This window comes from Venturia canescens, chromosome 11 (genome assembly GCF_019457755.1).
Source record: "Venturia canescens isolate UGA chromosome 11, ASM1945775v1, whole genome shotgun sequence".
Classification (NCBI taxonomy): domain Eukaryota; kingdom Metazoa; phylum Arthropoda; class Insecta; order Hymenoptera; family Ichneumonidae; genus Venturia; species Venturia canescens.
Window position 1 is genome coordinate 7,427,025 of NC_057431.1, and position 19,460 is coordinate 7,446,484.

The 19,460-nt window shown below is 41.2% G+C and overlaps 2 protein-coding genes across 2 annotated transcripts in view; one reads left to right on the forward strand and one right to left on the reverse strand.

Annotated features, from left to right (window-relative positions):
- The window catches only part of LOC122418242 (kin of IRRE-like protein 2), a 32,746-nt gene extending 27,654 nt beyond the window's left edge, over positions 1-5,092 (reverse strand). Inside the window, exon 1 of the mRNA XM_043432366.1 lies at positions 3,541-5,092. Within this exon, the coding sequence (XP_043288301.1) occupies positions 3,541-3,601 (61 nt within the window). The 5' untranslated portion in view covers positions 3,602-5,092. The remainder of the gene's footprint in view (positions 1-3,540) is intronic.
- Positions 3,784-19,460, forward strand: part of LOC122418409 (uncharacterized) — a 134,002-nt gene continuing 118,325 nt past the window's right edge. The window contains exons 1-3 of the mRNA XM_043432582.1: positions 3,784-3,822; positions 6,020-6,096; positions 12,301-12,446. Of these exons, the coding sequence (XP_043288517.1) occupies positions 3,784-3,822; positions 6,020-6,096; positions 12,301-12,446 (262 nt within the window). The remainder of the gene's footprint in view (positions 3,823-6,019; positions 6,097-12,300; positions 12,447-19,460) is intronic.

The following is a 19,460-nucleotide window of genomic DNA, read 5'->3' on the forward strand; positions in this document are numbered from 1 at the left end:
GAATTTTTGGGAATTTTGATATTAGAATTTCGACATATATTTTCTCTTCGCTTCGAAGGCATTTTTGAATTTTCGGTTGAACTTTCATTGAACTGCAAAAATTTCTGAATGAAACTTTCACATGAAATTTGAAAAAATTCAAACAAATGATTCGGTCTCTTTTGTTTTTCGTAGCGAAGACATTTTCGAAAGCAATGGAGAATCTCAACGATAAATATCCAAGATTTTGTGAGAGTAATAATTCTGCAGCAACGACGAGTTTCCAAAACCCCAATGTGCAGTCATCTTCGCAATATTTTATGTATGATTTTATGGCACGAAACTCACGCGCCCGGAATACAACGACGAATTCCCCAACGCTTTTGACGTCACGTTGAATGAAGACGTTAAAGGCCGTTCTAACGTGAATATTTTCAAAATTTGATCGCACTCGCAGCAATAAATTACTCGTCGATTCTGTGAATTTTATAACGACAATTAAAACATATTTTTCTCGTAAAAAATAATATTTTTTCGAACGAAAGTCCGGTGGGCACACCCGCTAAAAATACCCGAAACAATATTTCTAAATACTAAAAAAATCTCTTGCACTAAAATACTGTAAAATTGGCAAATTTTCCAAAAAAACCAAACTTTTTCACGTTTTTTAACTCTTTATTTTCTTTATTTCTTTTTTATCTTCTTTTTCTTTTTAACCTTGGGAGAAAAAAAAACGAAGAGAAGAAAAATTGATCCCTGTCACAACTGAATGCTACCGAGCCTCGTTTCCTCCTTTCCTTTTATTAAACGACTCTTTTTCATCATCGTCTCAAATATTTGCTGTGCGAAAAGAAACCGAAATCGGGACAGAGAGGCGCAGCGAGTCGGGAGAGCTCGTACAAAAGACATCGAATCGAGCCAAGCATACACATCCAAAGTTACGAGAGGGAGAAATAGTCGTTTCATCCTGGAATCCCAATTCCAGGAGGGCACTTGGAATAATTCGATGGAAGAGATCGCCTGCTGCGAAAGCTTCTCGCGGCTTTGGGACCACCGTGATCCTCCATATTTATGCACACAAACTTTTCCCTCGCTCACTTTCTTTTATCTTTCGATGAGCCTCAGGCCGGAGGGAAAGTGACAGGAAATATTTGGAAAAGCATTAAGCTGGTCCACTGAAGCTTCGAGCATCTCGAACGTATCGAGCGTGTTTGTATCGACATATGCCTCGTTTCACACCGTCATCATCGTTCATTTGGACGAGGATTTTTACAATCCCGAGATTTTTATTAATTTTTTAAGAAAAACATAAAAACGTCGATGAAAATTCGCCACAAATATTTCACACTTATCAAACTTTGATTTTTTCGATCGAAATTTTTGGACGAACCATTCGACCATATTTTTCTCGTCATTGTTAGCATCGCACTTGAAAAGAAAATTCAACCGTTCGTCGTTTCGGAGTACAACAATTTTGGGGACCAAGTACGAAGCACGCACCGGAAAGTTTGACGTTCGGGTCGTTGAAATCGAAAAAATAGTGCGTGCCAACTCGGCCGGAAAATCTGTCACGCTTCCACATTTTCAGTGCAAATGTTTTGGGAATCGTTTGTTCTTTATTGCGAATTCGATTGATGCCTCGTGTGTGAAAAAAGCTGAAAATTGCCGCGCGCAATGGACACTACTGTTATGGGGGCTTTTGGACGTTTCCAAGAATCGTGAACGTTGAAATAGAAAGACCAAAAGCAGAAAGACGATTGGAATTCATGGAAAGTTTGAAACACGATGTAAAATATTTCAGCGCGACCGTCGCAATTGGCAGTGAAAAACCCCCTGGATATTATTTCCCTCGACTTTTATTCGACTCGCTTTCCGCGTGCCTGCGTCGCCGGAGAAATGCTCCAGAGAGAGAGAGAATAAAAAAACGGGGAAGAAAAGAGTCGAGAGCATTTCGGCGAGCCGAGCACCGAATCGTGCCGAGAAAAGCAACGCGTCCGAAGAAAACGAATGGAGAGGAAAAACAGCATATTTTTCTCCCCCCCTGCTCGTTGTTTCACTCCTTCACTTTGCCTCGCTCCCGCCCAAGCCTGGACTGCTCCTGGACCTCTTTTATGCTCAAGAATCGTCGAACGATGAGAAGAAAAATAAGAGACCGCCCGTCGGAGCTACGAGGAAACCAAACGATAAGAGAAACTCTGGAGCTTCGTGGAATTCTTCATCGCTTCGTCTCTTCTTCTCATCTCCTTTCTATAGCTCTATACTTAACCCCGAATCTGGGCAAGAGCTAACTTCCCAGCCCCATAGGATCTCCGGTTCGAGAGCTGGAGGGAGACGAAGCGGGGAAAGGGGGTCTCGAAAGTTGGAAGTTTCTTACGATTTACTGGCGCAATAATATGAGGTGTGTAATACTCGGGGAACTTTGTCTATTGTTCGTACATTACAATTTATTAATGAGAAAAGAGAGGAATACTTGGAAAAGTGAGTGCTGAATTTTTTCATTGTTTTTCTCGAGCCAAGTTGCTCGTGTGCAGACCAGTCATTTCTACTCTCTTTCCGTCTTTCTCTTTTCCTTGGTATTTAACTGCTGCACTTGAGGCTTGAGTCGGTGAGATAAAAAAGCGATGGAAGTTCCACTCGACCGTAAAGCTCGACTGCTTTTTTCCTGAATAATCATGGGGGCTCGCAGTGAAATACTGTCTTTTTCTCATATCCCGTTGTATACGTTAATGGCCTTTTTCAGATTTGATGGTTTTGCTGTTCGCGACCGTGCTAGGATCCAACGAAAATCGCCGTTTTCTCCAGTCGATGCTCTTTCACTCGCCTCATTTTTCTCTCGATTTTTACAGGCTTTAGGATTTTCTTTTACCGTTAGCTTTCCTTCGCTATTCGAGCTTCCGGAAGGGGAGGATTCTGAGCGACGCGGGGGGGACGAATGATTCGGATTTTTTTCATTTTTCGTCGGCCGCCGGCCCAACACTCGCGTTCGCGAGTAGGCCAAAGTTTTCGGATTTTTGTAACAATTTTTTTAAGCAATTTGTATAGCTTCTTTGAGTACGATGTTGCTGGAAGTTGGAGCGAAATTGCGGCACGGATCGGAGCTGCGTTTACTGGGGGATTGAAAATCGATTTTCCCTATCGATCGTCGTGCGGAGATGGGAAGGACGCTTTTCTCGTACAGCGCTTGGGAAACAAAAAATGAAACTTTCTGGAGGAACTTTGAGAGAAGATTTTCTCAGGGGTCGCAAGGAAAGTGAAGACTGACATTTTTCGACTATTTCGGTGGACTTTGGAAGGGAAATTTTCTGAAAAATCGCATTTCATAAAAAAATGAGAATTTTTTAACTTATTTCGGAAACTCGGGAAGGAAGTTTCCTCGGAAGTCACGTCGAAGCTGAAAATTGTAATTTTGAACTTTTTTGGTGAACTTCGGCAAGAAAATTCTTGGAAAGTCACGTCGATGCTGGAGAATTGGAATTTCTGGACTTTCCGGGTGAGCTCTGAGTGAAAATTCGCCCAGATGATGGTCGCAACAGTTAGTGGGTTCGACAACTGTATGTTTACCTTCCGTGCAGATGAATAGTACAGCAGCAATGGAAAGCCGGGTTTGCCATCTCATAGCCATGTCCGTGGTTGTATTTGACAAGAGTTGATTCCTCCTCGGGTCAAGAAGGAAGGAATAGGGAGCGTGGTGGATCAGACGTTGTGCATGGTCGCGGAGTATCCTCGTCCCAAAAGCGTTAATCCATTGAATTCACTCTGTTTCGTTCACTGAACTTGGGATGACGAAATTTCGAAGCTTCGATCATGGCGAATATCTCTTCGAGCTTGGGAGTTTCACTATTCGTAAGTTGAAGTGTGAAAAACGTGTCTCGGAAGAGCAAGCCAGGACGGGTGGCCAGCAGGGGAGTAATTGCGAGAGGACTTTTCACCGCTCCATCTCGTCGGTGCTCCGCAAGCTCTTTTGACAGTTGGCAGCCCGAGGGGAGAAGTTAATCACGAAAGAAAAAACTTGGAGGCCGAGCCCGAGCACGTGACGACAATTGGGAGGTTGAATCGGAAGCGAGCCGGAGCAACTGGCCCTCGGTCCGAGGGAGTCAAGTTTTTCACGAGTTTTCACTCGGCCGCTCCGATTTTATGAGCTTTCCCTCCCGAATATGCGAGTTCCTGGAGGGTCGGATATTCCCCGAAATGCCAATGGCCACTTAACCGCGGAGGAAGTGTCTCGAGAGGCCCAGAAGTATGGGAAAAGGAAATTCGGAGTTGCGGAGTTTGCGGAGAGCGGTGGCAACTTCCTTCGGCTCCTATCTCACCGGCGCACTCTCCAAAACTTTTCCAAACACCATTTTCCGGGAGGCTCGACAAGTTCAGCACTCAAACTTGCCCCTCAATATCTCCAATTATGACCCCCACTATTTTCCCCACTCGATTTAAATGTGCACTAAACGACGGGCTCCTCCCGGAGGAGGATCGTTGATGAAATAATTCGAGGCTTAATTACGACATTGGGAGGGTTGACCTCATCGCTAATTGAGTGAGACTCGCGGTCCGCCGAGGCCGGGGGGTGAGTCGAGTTTTTCCTCTTTTCTCTTTCCGCCCCCGCCCCCCTCCTCGCCGAGGAAGAAATTTGGCGTGGGCGCACAAAGGGTTTGGATTTAGTGGGCCGCTGATAAAGTCACGAAAAGCGGCGGCATGTAAACACGTCGCTAATGAAAACGGTCTCGTTACCCGATCACAGAACACTGTCACGTACACGAACCACTTTTCCGACGATTTTTCCCCGGCGATTCGTCGACATCGAGTCACTTCGCCGTCGAATCTTCACATCCGGTTAAATCGAATTTTCCTTTCGGATACAAGCCTTAAAATCGAGACAGGAGTTTCGTAATATTTCTCCAAGCTCCTCGTTCGTCACGAAAAAAAAACAACAACGACAACAACAAAAAAAGAAGCGAAGAATAGAAATGCTCGTAGACGAATTTTTCAACCACGCTCAATCGAACATTTCGACAGGTTTTAAGTCACTTTTAACGATCCACCGGAATGTTTGGATCCGCGACATGTTCGGAGGTTAAATATATAGTCAGAGCGTTAAGGTGCCAACGCCGATCCACGCACCACGTCTCGACACGGTGGCAGATTTAGCCTGACTGGGGAGATTCCCGTCCGTGGGAGCATGCGCGCTCAACTTGCATCACCAAACTCTCCCCGTGCGCGCACCACTCTTTCTCTCACCCTGCATCGCATCCCTCTGCGTGCACCACCCCCCGCGGGAACGGGCTGCCTCGACGAGGGGGTGCGGAATGTTTCGGGGGAGGTTGTTGCAGAAAGGAAGAGCGAAAAATATTCTGCATATAAGCAAAAGAGAAGGGAGAGCGACGGCGCGGCGGGGGGCGGGTTCCGGGGGTTGGTTTCGTCTTTTTCTGTATATCTGCACACAGTAGCTTATACAAAACCACCCGACCTACCGCACACCGAGACGTCGGGGACGCGAGCAGAAGCGGCCGACCGAGCCTCGAGTGTGTGCAGGGCCATGGTTTTAAGGGCGAGGACAGAAGAGAGGAAGTTATCGAGGATTTTTTGGAAAATATTGTGGAAAACGGGACGTCACGTGTGCGATGTTGAGGACTCTGGTTATTGGTGCTTGCTCAAATTTCAGGGTATGCGAGATTTTCATGGCGGAAATTCAAGAAGCTTCTTTTTCGGAGGGAATCTCACGGGTGGGGGTGGGCGAACGAAAAATTTTGATAGACTCCCTCGGAGGGCCGGATAGAAATGTTTTTGGAGGCCCTCAACTTCGGGGAGCAACAGGAAAATATGTGGGGGACAAAGAATTTCGAATGGGAGAGAAAAAAATGGGAATATCTAGTGACTCTTATATTTGCGGATGAGTCGAGAACAGCTGCCGCGAGTAGGAGCGGCTCAAATATTCGATGGCAGCCACTCTTTTTGACGCACGCGTAAAAAAGAGCTTTTAATCTTCTGGTTGCGCCAGGCTCGAAGCACTTTTTTCGATCACTTTCCTCCTTTGAATGTTACGCAGCGCGATGGAAAAATTGGAAAACGAACGATCCACGCACGGAACACTAAAACCGGAAGCTTTCAGGCGCTTTTCAACAGGTTAGTCGTCGCCTTTATAGACCGCTTTTTGGCACTACTTTTTGACTTTGTTTATTCTCTTATTATGTGCTCTACTGATCGGAACACAGTCTCCTTCGAGTTCGAACTCTTAAGGGCTTATACACTTGTCATGGCGGAAAAATCGAACTGTTTTCCATAGATTCTTCAAGACCGTGGCTGAAGAATATTCTCACGAAATTTCACGAAGATCCGAGTACAGATTCGTGGGCACTAATACTCGCGAATATCTTCGCAAACGCGATTATCTCAAAATCGAATTTTTTGAAAAATACCTTCGCGGAGGACACGATTACTGAAAAACTATCAATTCGAACCACACGAAATTTGTACCACTTATTTATTATAATAATAGCCCGGGCCTGGACGAAGGATTTCGTATTTTGTTGGAAAAAACAATATTGTAACGAGAAATCAAAAATTTAGCACCTCCGAAAATGAATTTTTTGTCAAAACTGTCGCCATTCTTTTTTTTATCAACATTTTTACGAATCCTTCATCCAGGCCTATTACAAACGAGTGGCATAAATTTAGCGTGGATCGGATTAATAGTTTTTAGTTATCATGTCCACTGGAACTGATGCTTAACCCTTACTAGTCACACCTCAAGTTTCTGGCGTAATAGTCACACGGGGTCCAAAGTACCCCACTCACTTTGGGGGACGATAAATAATTGAAAAACTGTAAAAAAGAAAAAAATAAAAATACTTCAATGTATTTTGGACCTTTAAGAAACGATCATAACGATTTTACTCTATTCGTGTTATTTTTAATATTAAAAAAAATGTCAAAGTAAAGAATGCAGGAAAAATGACTTTTTTCACAAAAATTGATGTAGAAATCGCAATTTTCAATTTAAAAAAAAAAAAAAAAAAAAAAAAAAAATCAACTCGTTCTATAAACCTGAGAAATTACGCTTTCAGGTAGTATTAGTTTTAGGCCCCAGTAGTTAGTTCAGGCCTTTTCAAGTAATAACGATGAGGCTCTCTTCTCAAAGGTTCGAACTATCGACCGAGGGCACCACAAGTCCCATTTTCTCGAAATTTTTATTTGGTATCGTCGGTCAAAAAACGGCTGGGGTCAAATATACCCCATGCGACTATTAAGGGTTAAAAAAAAAGTGCTACTGAAACACAGCTGGAGCTGGGCCATTTTGGGAAATTTTTGGAGTAAAAACATTGTGCAAGTGCACGAACACGTGTACTAATTAACGTCGTTCACAGTTTTTCAATAAACATTTATTTTCTGGTCGAAAAAAAATCAAGAAAATCACGTTTTTTCGCCTGTTGTAATATGAGGCCTCAGTAGAAACTTTTCTAGCTTCGAGGACTGTTAAAAATGATCGATAATTGTGAGTCAGGTTAATTGCATGTGTCTGAAGACTTCGATGAACCATATCGGGCTAAATTTTATTTCGTCTCTCTCGCGAAACATTGTAATAGTTTGAAGTCGCGAGTGCTCATCACGAATTCAGGACTTTTTAAGGATCGAACGACGAGCAACGGAAAGCGTCAGTTTTCCAGCTGGTTAGTGGAAAATTTTCGCTCAACTTTGGGGTCCCGAATTTGCTCGTGAGGATAGCAAAATATTAAAACATGTTTGTCTCTGAGTATTTTGCCCGAATTAAGGCCCTTTTACAGCCTCTCGCTGAGATTTTATTTTTGGAAAAAGGGCTTTCCACGAATCTCCCGTTCGGCGACTTTGTCTCCACGATTCTTGGACCCCCACATACACAAACCCACTCAGGCGCGCTTCACTCGAGAAAGAATGCCGAAAAGAAAAGACTCGAGTCAGGATTTCCTCATTTCCATACCGCGTGTGTATGACGGAGTATAAAATGACAAGAATTTTCGAGCCAAGGGTGTAAACCGTACGGTGACAAAATTGCATATCGCGTTCGGGGCCGCGGGGATCACCGTTTTTCTTCTACGAATGCCATCCCCTAAGGAGGAATGTGCTTTGTCCCAGAAAATTTGAAAATCGATTTCGTAACAGCGTTGAAAAAGTGGCAGCTTCGTCACACTCCGCGGAGCGCCAATTTCTGTCCTAAGAAAACCAAAATCAACAAATTTTCAAGCTTTCTCAACGATTTTTTTCAAAATTTCATTCTCCCCCATAAAATCAGATTGAAAATTCAAAAAAATTATTTTCCCGTCATTTTTATGTCTCATACCGCCAGGATTTTTCATTGAAACAAAAAATAAACGAATAATGATCAAAAAATCATCCAACGGTTTGGTCAGCACGAAATTCCGGAAAAAGCTCAATCGCGCATAAGCGCGCGCAGTTATCAGGGTGATTCGTGTCCGCGGACACGTGAGAGTACGAGCTTTGTTTTTATTTGTCGTATACACTCGATAAAAGTAGGATCGGACGACACGAGAACGGACGAAATAAAAGCAGCGGGAGAGCCGGTGAAATAGCGTGACGAGGCATTGGCAGCCTGGTTAAACGCGAAAACGCGAATACCGCATTATCACGATATTGTCGAAGCCACGGGACGATTTAGCGTCTAATAAATCCCACGGAACTCGATCCATGACTCTGAATTAATTAACGGCGATAGAAGCGCCCACTTTTTCGCTTTTTTTCATTATTTCCATGCAAATGGAGATTGGCAGGGAATTTATCTCCGCCGAAGGAACCGGAAGAATGGAACGCATGAGAAAAAACGAGAATTAAGGCCTCATTTACACTTGCAGTGGGGAAAAAAAAAATGATTTTTTTGGTTTTTTTCGACCAGAAAATAAATGTTTATTGAAAAACTGTTAACGACGTTAATTAGTACACGTGTTCGTGTACTTGTACAATGTTTTTCGTCAAAAAATTTACCAAAATGGCACAACTTCAGCTGTGTTATCATCGGTTCCAGTGGACATGATAACTAAAAACTATTAATCCGATCCACACCAAATTTATGCCACTCGTTTATAATAGTAATAGCTTGGGCCTGGATGAAGGATTCGTAAAAATGTTGATATAAAAAAATAAAAAAAATAATGGCGACAGTTTTGACAAAAAATTCATTTTCTGAGGTGCTAAATTTTTTATTTTTCGTTACAATATTGTTTTTTCCAACAAAATACGAAATCCTTCGTCCAGGTCCTGGCTATTATTATAATAAATAAGTGGTGCAAATTTCGTGTGGATCGGATTGATAGGTTTTTAGTAATCGTGTCCACCGCGAAGGTATTTTTCAAAAAATTCGATTTTGAGATGATCGCGTTTGAAGATCCGAGTATTAATCCGATCCGTACCAAATTTATGTCACTTATTTATTATAATAACCTCGATAATGACAGCTTGGGCCTGGACGAAGGATTCGTAAAAATGTTGATTTTAATAAATGGCGAGAGTTTTAACAAAAATTAAAAAAAAAATTTCGATTTTTCCCTACAATTTTGTTTTTTCCAACAAAAATACGAAATATATCCACAGCTACGAATCTGATGCTCCGATCTTGATGAAATTTCTTGAGAATATTTTTCAGCGATCGTACTTGAAGAACATCTATTAAAAAAAAATTTCGATTTTTCCGTTCATTAAGGCCTCAAGTAGACAAAAACAAGATAAAAACAGAAGCAAACTCGCTCGCAGCTGGATATGCGAGCATATTTACGTCAGTCAATCGATCGAAGGCGCGTGACGCTTTAACCAAGTTCTGAAAAAAGGTTTTAAAACTGTACACACACACACACACACACACACGGGATTTTCCAGGGTGTATATAATTTTAGAAAATTCCCATCACCCAATTCCGACTCACCGCTGTCGAAGCGGAATCGATATAATTTTCCATCATTCCCTCCCGAAGTCATTATTAGCTCAGCCCATTCTCATGATAATCCGCCCATCAACCATTTTACCTATCGTATTTTCACACAGAGTTTAAAAAAAAGAACAATAAAATTTTACTCTCCTCTCGTTATATTTCGATGAAAAAGTCATTCGAATATCGTTTTCATGGTAACATGCAACTGAGAATGTACAAACAATTCTACGAAAATTCATCGACAAAACAATTCCCAACGAGCTTGTTTCATCGGAACATTTGCATTTTTATTCGCCAAAAAAAAAAAAAAAAAAAAAAAAAACAAAATTCATCAAAAAATTGATCATTTCCCACAAAAATTTGTTCAATCTTCCCCCTTTTTTCATTCTTCCGATCAAAATTCTGAAGTAAAAAAAAAAGAACAATTTTTTCGACGAAAAAAACGAGAGCGCGTTCACCGAATTTTGTGGTCATTCAACAGCGAAACGATTGGGAGGTCGCTGGTGTTATTAACCGATGTAAAAAGTGAGCAAAATTAAGGTATTTTCGCGTGGCATCGAGTACAGCGAAAATATAATGAGGGTTCTTTGTCGATTTAACTTGGAATCCGTCATACAAGAGGGAAGCATGGAAACCGATAAATAATGGTTCGCGTGACGGTTCGTGCCTCCGCGGATACCGAGCATTCATCAGAGAGGCGAGTGCACACGGCCACGACGCCCAAGCTCGCGAGGAGATAACGACGCCAAAACGGGGGTGTGCGGCGAAGCTTTGAATGCCTTTGCAGTCCAAGTGTCTGTGTGTGTGTGTGTGTGTGTGTGTGCGCCTGTCGCGTTGCGTTGGTGAACTTAAGTCGATAGAGGCAAAAAAAGGAGGGAAAGTGCGATTGAGAAAGAAGGAGTGAGACTTTGGCCGATAGTTTAATTCGTTAAGGGACATTCGAGAGTGTGAAATCGCCCAACAAAAAGGACTCAGGGATCGATTCCTGTTTTTCCAAAGCCCAAAGCATCGCGTATTATCATCGATTACGATGGGAGCTTTTCATTGGGAATCAGAATATTTGGGACCGCGTCGAAAAGTCGTTTTTTCGGTGTCCCACTAGTCTTTTTTCTGCACAATTTAGCCTCGGTGCATTGGTTCATCGAAATTACAGCGAGGGGCGGGGCGGGGGCGGCGTATTATGAAAATATCGAGAAAATTCTTCCAATATTTATTTCCATCAAAATAGATGAGAATGAACGAAAGTTCGATTTATAAAATTGAAAAATTATTCTTTTCCTATTGAAAATGTCAAAGTTCGTCGTCTCGAGGCTTCGGTATTCCGGAAAATGCGTCAAGCAACCGAGTGCAGTTGTTCCAGTGACCAAAAGTCGACTCTCGAAGTATAAAAAATAAACGAGAAAACAAATCGGCGTTGATGCATCCGAACGAGTGACAAATACTATTTATCCTCTTACCAAACACTTCTTCAATCCACTCAAGTCCAAATTTCATATGAGAAAATGAAAATAGAGATGAAAAATTGTAGAAAATCAACGAAGGAGAAAAAGCGTATTTTATTAACGAAAATAATGGCGCACTCGGAGGAAAATTGAATGTGGCTGTGATTACACAGGTCCACCGAGTGACAGGGTCCACAGACCTATGTGGGAACCTCCGGAAAGTGCGAAACTAATGCCAATTAGTTGGTGCGAGAATGCATTATGGAAATTTCTTGGGAAAACAAGGATAGAAAATGCGCGTTGATCCGCACACTCTGTCTCTCGTTTAGAGCAGCAGAACGGCGAGATGAGCGAGCGTGATATAATGAAAATTCCATAAATTTTCATCGTCACTCGACAGATGAACTCTTGGCAAGCACGTGGCTGATAATTAGAATATCATGGAAAGGGGGGGGGGGGGGAGAAATAGCCTAGAAAGGGTGTGAATGTGCGAGCGACTAGAGAGCTTTTGAGTTACGTGACAGCGGCTTATATTATAATAGAATGGAAAATACTCTGAACTATTATTAACTAAATTTCACCTCGAAAATCGCCTGAAAAATTATTTTCACGTGGTAGAAGAGGAAAAATGAGCGAAAGAAAAGTTGGAAGGGTTGCGTGCGTGGAGATCATTTTCCGATGAATTACATTATTTTTGTTTCATTAATTTATTTCTTTCAATTGAAAATAATTCACCGAGAGTTTTGTCAAAAATGATTCGGTTGAGAAAAATAAAATGAACAGGAATAAAGTAAAATTTTTTAGGAAAATGTTTCTGAATGGAGAAATAAAAATTTAAATAATTCTTCGTGGTAAACGTTCGTTTTAATCGAATCGCTTTTTTTTCGGATTAAGAATTTTTGGTGAATTTTTCGGAGCAGAAGAAATGAAATTTAACTAGAATTTGAAAAAAAAATTCTTTTCTGATTTCAGACTGAAAAATCATGAAGCTGCTAAATTTCAAATTTGGAAATATTTTCTCATTGAAAACTTGTTCCACTCGTCAAACATTTCTGCACTTCTGACTCCAGTGAGTTTCCTTCGTCCAAAACTCAAGTTTCAATACTCAAGTACTTTGGGTAAGTTACACTCCTAAGTCTTTAATGAAACTTCTTTCACTTATGTTTAACTAAACCAAGCGAAGGAAAGCTCTCTAAGATGAATAAAATGATTTTTTTTTTTTTTTCAATTTAAAAAACATTCAATTCAAAAAATAATTTCTTTTCAATATTTAATTTTTAAAATAATTTTTTTTTAACGAATGAATACATTTTTTTATTTGTCAATTCAATGCATGCGCATTTCGTCGTGTGCCCTAACGCCCGAGAAGGAAAATTCGTCAAAAAAAAAAAAAAAAAAAAAAAAAAACAACGATAAAGGGTGAGAAAAAAGGGGAAAAAATGAGACTGGAAGGGTAACGCGTGAAAAGTTGTTAGAGAGTCTCCACTCTACATGATACGAGCTTTAACACAGTCCGCGCGCCTCGGCGCGAGCAGTCCGCATTGGCAACGTTTTCAGGTCGGGGTAGCAGGTGAAAAAAGGAGGGAGCAGCCCGTCGCTGTGCTGCGGGGAAAAACCGAGGGAAAAGTAGCGTGAAGCGAGTCTGTGTTCCTGACCTCGAGAAAGCTCGTTCTATGAAACAAAAACGAGTTGAGAGAAGAGAGAAAAAAAAAAGAAAAGAAAAGAAGAAACAAAAAAAAGAATTAAAAAAAATGAAACAAAGGGGGGCAGGGGGCAAGGGAACATTTTGTGTGTACGAAATACAAAGGGGTGGAGGAGATACTTTGGAGGGGCGAAAGGAACGGGGCTAATTGAGAGAGAGAGAGAGAGCCTGGGAAGAGTAGAGGCTCCGCGGAATCGCGGGCGTTGGGCATTTTCAGCGAAAATTAACCCTCAAAGGTTTCAACACGAGATAATAAGATACCGCGCCCCGGGTGCGAGAGTTGGCTCGCACCACACTCGCCTCCACTCACCCCCTTAAAAGCTCCCCCGTGTACGCGCGCGCGCGCGTGTGTTTGTGAGTGTGTACGAGCCGAGAGGAAGGGAGCGAAAGAAACGTTTCTCTTCCTCTCTTCGCGCTCACTTTTTTTCTATTCCCTCCCTTTCACCAGTCACCGTGGAAATCAAGCGCACAATCATCCCCCCAATTCCACCCTCGTTTTTTCATCAGCCCTCCCGCCCCCCTTCGTCGTCCTCGTGGTCACCGAGTCGTCGTGTCGTTGCTGCCTCACCCAACGGACTAGAAGAAAGGCTTTGGCGTGAATGGAGTCGCAAGTCACTCCCTGCTCGGCTCTTGTCAGTAGAAATCAGAAGCAACCCCCACCCCCCCGGCCAATCCAGCCCTGGACGCCGCCGCGGATAATCTTTCAACGTTAAGCTCCTTTTCGCTTCATTCTCACTCCTCTTTCCCTTTCCTCACCCCCCTTTTTCCTTCTCGCGCACTTCTCCTCCCGAGGCTTTTTCACACCTGGCTAATCGCCCGGTGAACCGCACAAAATTGATTTTTTTACAGCTATTTTTGCGATGGAAACGTTTCCTTGCCGGTCTGCGCTGACACTTCGCAATTCCGGAGCAACTTTTCAAGAAGGATTTTCGGTCTTTTGTCAACGGCGACTGTCACGAAATGTTTTAAGGGGTCTACGCGGATTAGAATTTTCGAAAAATCGATTTCTTTTTTTTTTCTTTTTTTTTTGTTTCTTTTATTGCATTCTTTTTACCTCTTCCGTCTCACTTTGGCTGATTATCGTAATAAACATCTCTTTCTCGCTTAATAAAGTCTGTTATTAACTTTATACATCCGCGCGTTTCGCGATGTACGTGAATAAATTTCAAGATTAATTTGTGTTTACTGAGAATCGTAGGGCAATATGGACCCCTGTTGAGGTTAAATGTGAAATATTACGATTTTCTGTCATCTTAAGGGCTCTACCCGAATGAGAATTTTCGAAAAATCCATTTTTTTCATCGCATCTTTCGAAAGTATATACGTATTTAAAAGCATCGGTAAAAATTTATTAAGATCTGAGCAGTCTCGGTGTACTTTTGAGCGACGTTTGTTTTAAGGCCTCTGTTTAAACGAGTTTATCTCAAAATTACGTATTTCGACGGCTCGTTCATCAAACCTCCGAAACCGTTGAACCGATCCTTAACGAAATAGTAAATCGAAGTGAAATAAAAATAAAAAAAATCTTTCTGCGTATTTTTCGAGTGTATTTCTCAAGCCCACACTTTTTGCATCCATTTCTATGATTTATACCGGTCAAAAAAATTCCTTAAAACAGTCTTTTTCCCCCGTACAATTAGGGTAGACCCCTTAAATGACTGGACCCCCCCCCCCGAGCGAAAAAACTAGCGAATCCCCGGGGGCAAAACCCCCCCAAAAATAAGAGACTAGCCAAAAACTCGTGAGCTTGGAAATTTCAATGTTTTATCTCACGAAATTCACAATTTAAATGACAACGAAGTTGGACTTTGATGACCGCTCAGGACGACTCACATAATGCGCGAATAAAGTTTCCTCAAATGACATTCGCTCGAATTGACTCAAGCTCCATCCATATCCTGGATAATAAATTTCTCAGTAATTCTCTGCTCCTTTACATCGCTCAGCTCGACGACGAATCAATGTTTGTGGAACGGCGGACAGATGCGGCCACCAATTACACGCTCTTTACTTTGGTTTCAGACTCGCTAACTGCCCTTCCTTACTTCTCCTTAAACTTCTTCAGTTTTACCCTCTCTCCTGCCTCTCTCTTCCTCTCGCTTTGCTCCCTGACGACCAACCTCTTTGGAATAAAGGTAAACAGCCATATAACTACTCTCGAGAGTTTGTGGACATAGAACGACCGGTCTGTTACACAGTCTGCCATTCTACACCGATATAAGCGAGCATTTGAATATATTTGTAGCGTCTACGGGCCTTTTAACGTGAAAATTAATACTGAAAATGTATTTTTTTTAGCAAGTAAGATTCCTCGACTTTTCGTTGTCAAATAAAGCATGTTTTTGCCTGTTCGCAGTTCTTGAACTTGGAGTCATTGAAAAAAATGACAAATTTTGGCTGCGATTATTAAAATGGGAAAAAAGGGAGGTGTGGCAGTGTTTAAAAAAATAAAAATAAAAATAAAAATAAAAACCCAATGTAATTCAATGGAAAATAATTGAAAATAAATCTTTTTTATTCATTGAGTGAACTTGGCGAAACCGCTCGCGCTCGAGTGTTTTCTTTTTCTTTCTCTTGTGGTCCGTTGTCACGAACTCGAAACAACTCGGAAAAAAAAAAACAGTCAGTCAACACATCGAGTTGATTGAGGATGCATGTGCGTATTGAGAGAAAAAAAACCAAAATCAAATACGAAATCAGGATCTAAGGTAATGGCTTTCATATCATTATTCACGCTGCTGAAGTTTCCAACGTTGGAGTCCAACGAAATGATCTAAAAAACTGTCCAATAATTTCAGTAATTCTCCAATTTATTTCCAGTCGAATTTGTACTTTGTATTTTTTCAATCTACACAATTATGATTCGTGAAATAAAAAACTGATGGATAAATCATTTTATTTTCTTTCATTTCGTTGGACTCCAACGTTGGAAACTTCAGCGTCGTCATTATTCTTATTCTTGATGATCGCAATTCATTACATGGTTCAATTATTTTTGGCTGGTGTGATGGCCGCGGATTGATTAATTCATTACATGGTTTAACTCTTTTTTGGCTGGTTATGGCCGCCGATTGATTAATTCATTACACGGTTTAACTCTTTTTGGCTGGTTATGGCCGCGGATTGCTTAATGGTCTCATGATGCTCTTTTCGTATGACTTGACATCCCAATTTTAGCTGGTGATAACTGTGGATTCAATACACCAAATGATGACTATATAATTGTTTTTGGTTGCTGCGGATTGAATTGTTTTTTTTTTCAGTTGTTTTATTATAGTATAATCAATAAAATTGTTGTGATTCATTTATATCAGGTGAAAAGACAGTTATATCCTGCTCTGGAATTGATCCGGAAATTATAACTCAACGTCACACGAAAAATTGAGATTTCCTGTTGACGAACCACCAGAAGAGGAATTAAAAGATTTTGGTATACGCAAAACAGGCAGGGACGTTGAATGATTTTTCTCCGCGTGGACGTCGATTCCTCATTTTTCGGGGCTAATAAAGTAAGAGTAAAAGATGAAAAAAGAATTGTCGGATTACTCGTAAATTCGTAAAAAAATCTTTGTATCGTTGCGCTATTTTGACTACAGAATTTTGCTTATTTTTTATATTTTATTTGCAGTCAAAATGATTATTGGATACGATGAATATTTTTGACTAACTTTCGTAAATGCCCAGCACAATTGTTCGAAAAGCAGCGAAAAAAGCACAAATTCGGTATCATTTTCGGGAGAAATTATCGAAAATAAAGTGATCGAAGTTCATGGAAACTTTCGGGAAGTTTGGAATGAAAATTTTTCACGCGAATGTCCCGATGTCGAAATAAATTTACAGAAATGTGTACAGAAGCGGCTACACATGCAAATACAGGATCGTTTCCTCGAAGCAGGCGGGGAATTTAAGGAGAAATGGCTTTTGGAAACGCCGAGCAAACGCTCCGGCTTGGCCAGGATTAAGGGCATCAGCAGCGGCTACGTACTTTGGATATCGATCCGAAAACTTCGTGCACACATATAAAACGGTAATGTCCAACTACCTTAACTCGTCTGCACCTCGTGTTACATCGCAAGTAATTCAATTTACGATTCGCACGCAACGCGTTCTCGAGCTTGTTTTTCTTATCGTGTTTTCGTGCTCTTTAAAAATCGAAATATTTCAGGAGAGTTTTCAAGGTCAGCGAGAACCAGTCGAGCGCCGAAGTCCGGAAACGGGCGAGAAAAAAGTGTCATAAAACTTCCTCATTTGCATCCCTGTGGAAAAAATACAAAGAAGGTTTCCGACAGCCCCAGAATCACCATTTCACCATTTCAATACGCGTTTACGACAAGAATAAAAAGTCTAAAATCCACAGATGAGTAGATGATTTTGGGGTAAAATTTTCCACTCCTTCCCCTCGTGATTATTAAATCGACTTCCGGTGATAAACTACCCAGAAGAAATCGATTGAAAAAAGCGTTTCCAAGAGTTCTCTCCATAACTTGAATTTCGCCTGCGCAATTTCGTATTCGCATCTGCAGTCGAAAGGTTCGTTAAAATATTCGAAAAAAGTCCTGAATCTTCAAAGAAATTTCGTCGAAAGCCGTCTCACGAATAGCTGCGAAGCCATTTTTCTTTGCAACCGGAAACATTAGCGAGGCTCAGCCGAAGAAACGTCCTAATTAGGTGATTATGCCCAAAGCACATAATAGTACTGAAACGGAGGATTAACAGGGAATATTTAATATTTAATTCCGGAATTAGTCGAGGCATGATTAAATTTAATGTGGTTTGGCTCACGTGCCTAGTAAAAGTTGTCCAGGCCAGGGGAGGCCAAATAAGTCGGGAGAGTATAACAGGCAGAGGATCAAATTCACGGTGGTTTTAGCCACAAAGAAGAGAAGTAGTTTCAGCCCTGGAAAGTCGATCTATAGATAGTTTCGGAGCGAAAGCAAAAGCGTATACAGTAACGTGCATCCAACTCGCGGTCTCAGCTGCAGCAGCAGCAGCAGCAGTCGAGGCTCCCTCTCTCTCTCCCTCTTTTCGCATCTTCTTGCTCAGGCTTGTTAACCAATCAAGGGAGAACTCTGGGAGTAGTTTGGCCCGATTTCCTGCAGGCTTTCAGCCCCAGTTCCTCGCCCTTTTGCGTATGCCGAATTTGCCTCTCGCGAAATTCGCTTCTCGTATTGTATACGTGGTGCATGGGCACGTGAGACTCATTTCGAGACTCGAGATGCGCGTCTGTCTTTCGGATTTATCTTGAGAAAATCTCCCTCCACGCTGCTCGAGGCTTCGCTCTCGTTCGGGGCTGAATCCAAGCCCGTCGGATGGTATAATTTCGGAAAATTCTTTCGGCGGGGAGCCGGCCGACCAAACATTTTTGTTTCGATTTATTTTGGATTTTTTTGTTTCGACTGGTCTCGTTTTTATGAATGGTTTTAAGGATGGACCGATAGAAAAATGAGTTTTTACTGAACGAAAGAAGTTTGTCGGTTTTTTCAAGCGTCTCAGCCGAATTTGAGGTTTTTCGTAAAATTCTAAATAAAAAATCCGTCGCCGAGCAATATCGAGTTTTGAGGGGTTTATTTTTGGCGATTTATTGCTATTCCGATTGGCCTCTGATACGTCTGAATATGCCGTCATTTACATACAGCTTTTGAATTGTGTGTCTGACAGCGATGAGCTGTCGTGAGAAGCTAACTGACTATTTTCTCCTCGGATTTTAATTTTTATGCTTAAAAATGCCAACCGCAGCTTCCCTCACCACGATTCCAGCTCAGAAAGAAATATGCAAGTCCGGAATAAAATGGACAGTGGGGGAAGCTTCTTTCCATCAACTTGAAATACCACTTAAAAAAAAGAATTTTGTAAAATCGAATTTGGCTAGCCGAATTCGTGAAAATATTATTTCAGATGCAAGCTTTTAGGTAATCTCGAAAGCAAACTTGTCAGTAATGTTCTTATTAAAATGATTTTTATTACTTTATCGGCGCGAGATTCATTTTTCAGACGATATTGTGCGACGATGCCTTCAGAACATTTTAACAATATATCAACACTACACGGAACGTCACAAGTGACGTTTCATTAGCATTGAAGTCAGCATGATTTACAAACGTTCATTTAATTTCATTCTCACACACTTGCATATGAGAAAGTTTATTTTATAAATATATTGGTCAATGCTGCTTAAAAAGTACTTCAAACATGGAATCTCAGGTCACAATTTTCACTGGATTCTATCGGAATTTCAATAATTGGTAATTCGAAAATTTTTTATAAACGTAGACACATTGGGAAATGTGTGATCCACAATGACCTGTAAAATTATTCTGTAATCAGGATTAATTTATTTTTCGTCTTTTAAAGTACCTGAAAAGTACAGCTTAAAGAAATAAAATGGTTTTCAGATATTAAAACAACCACTTGTGAATTATAATTTTCATGG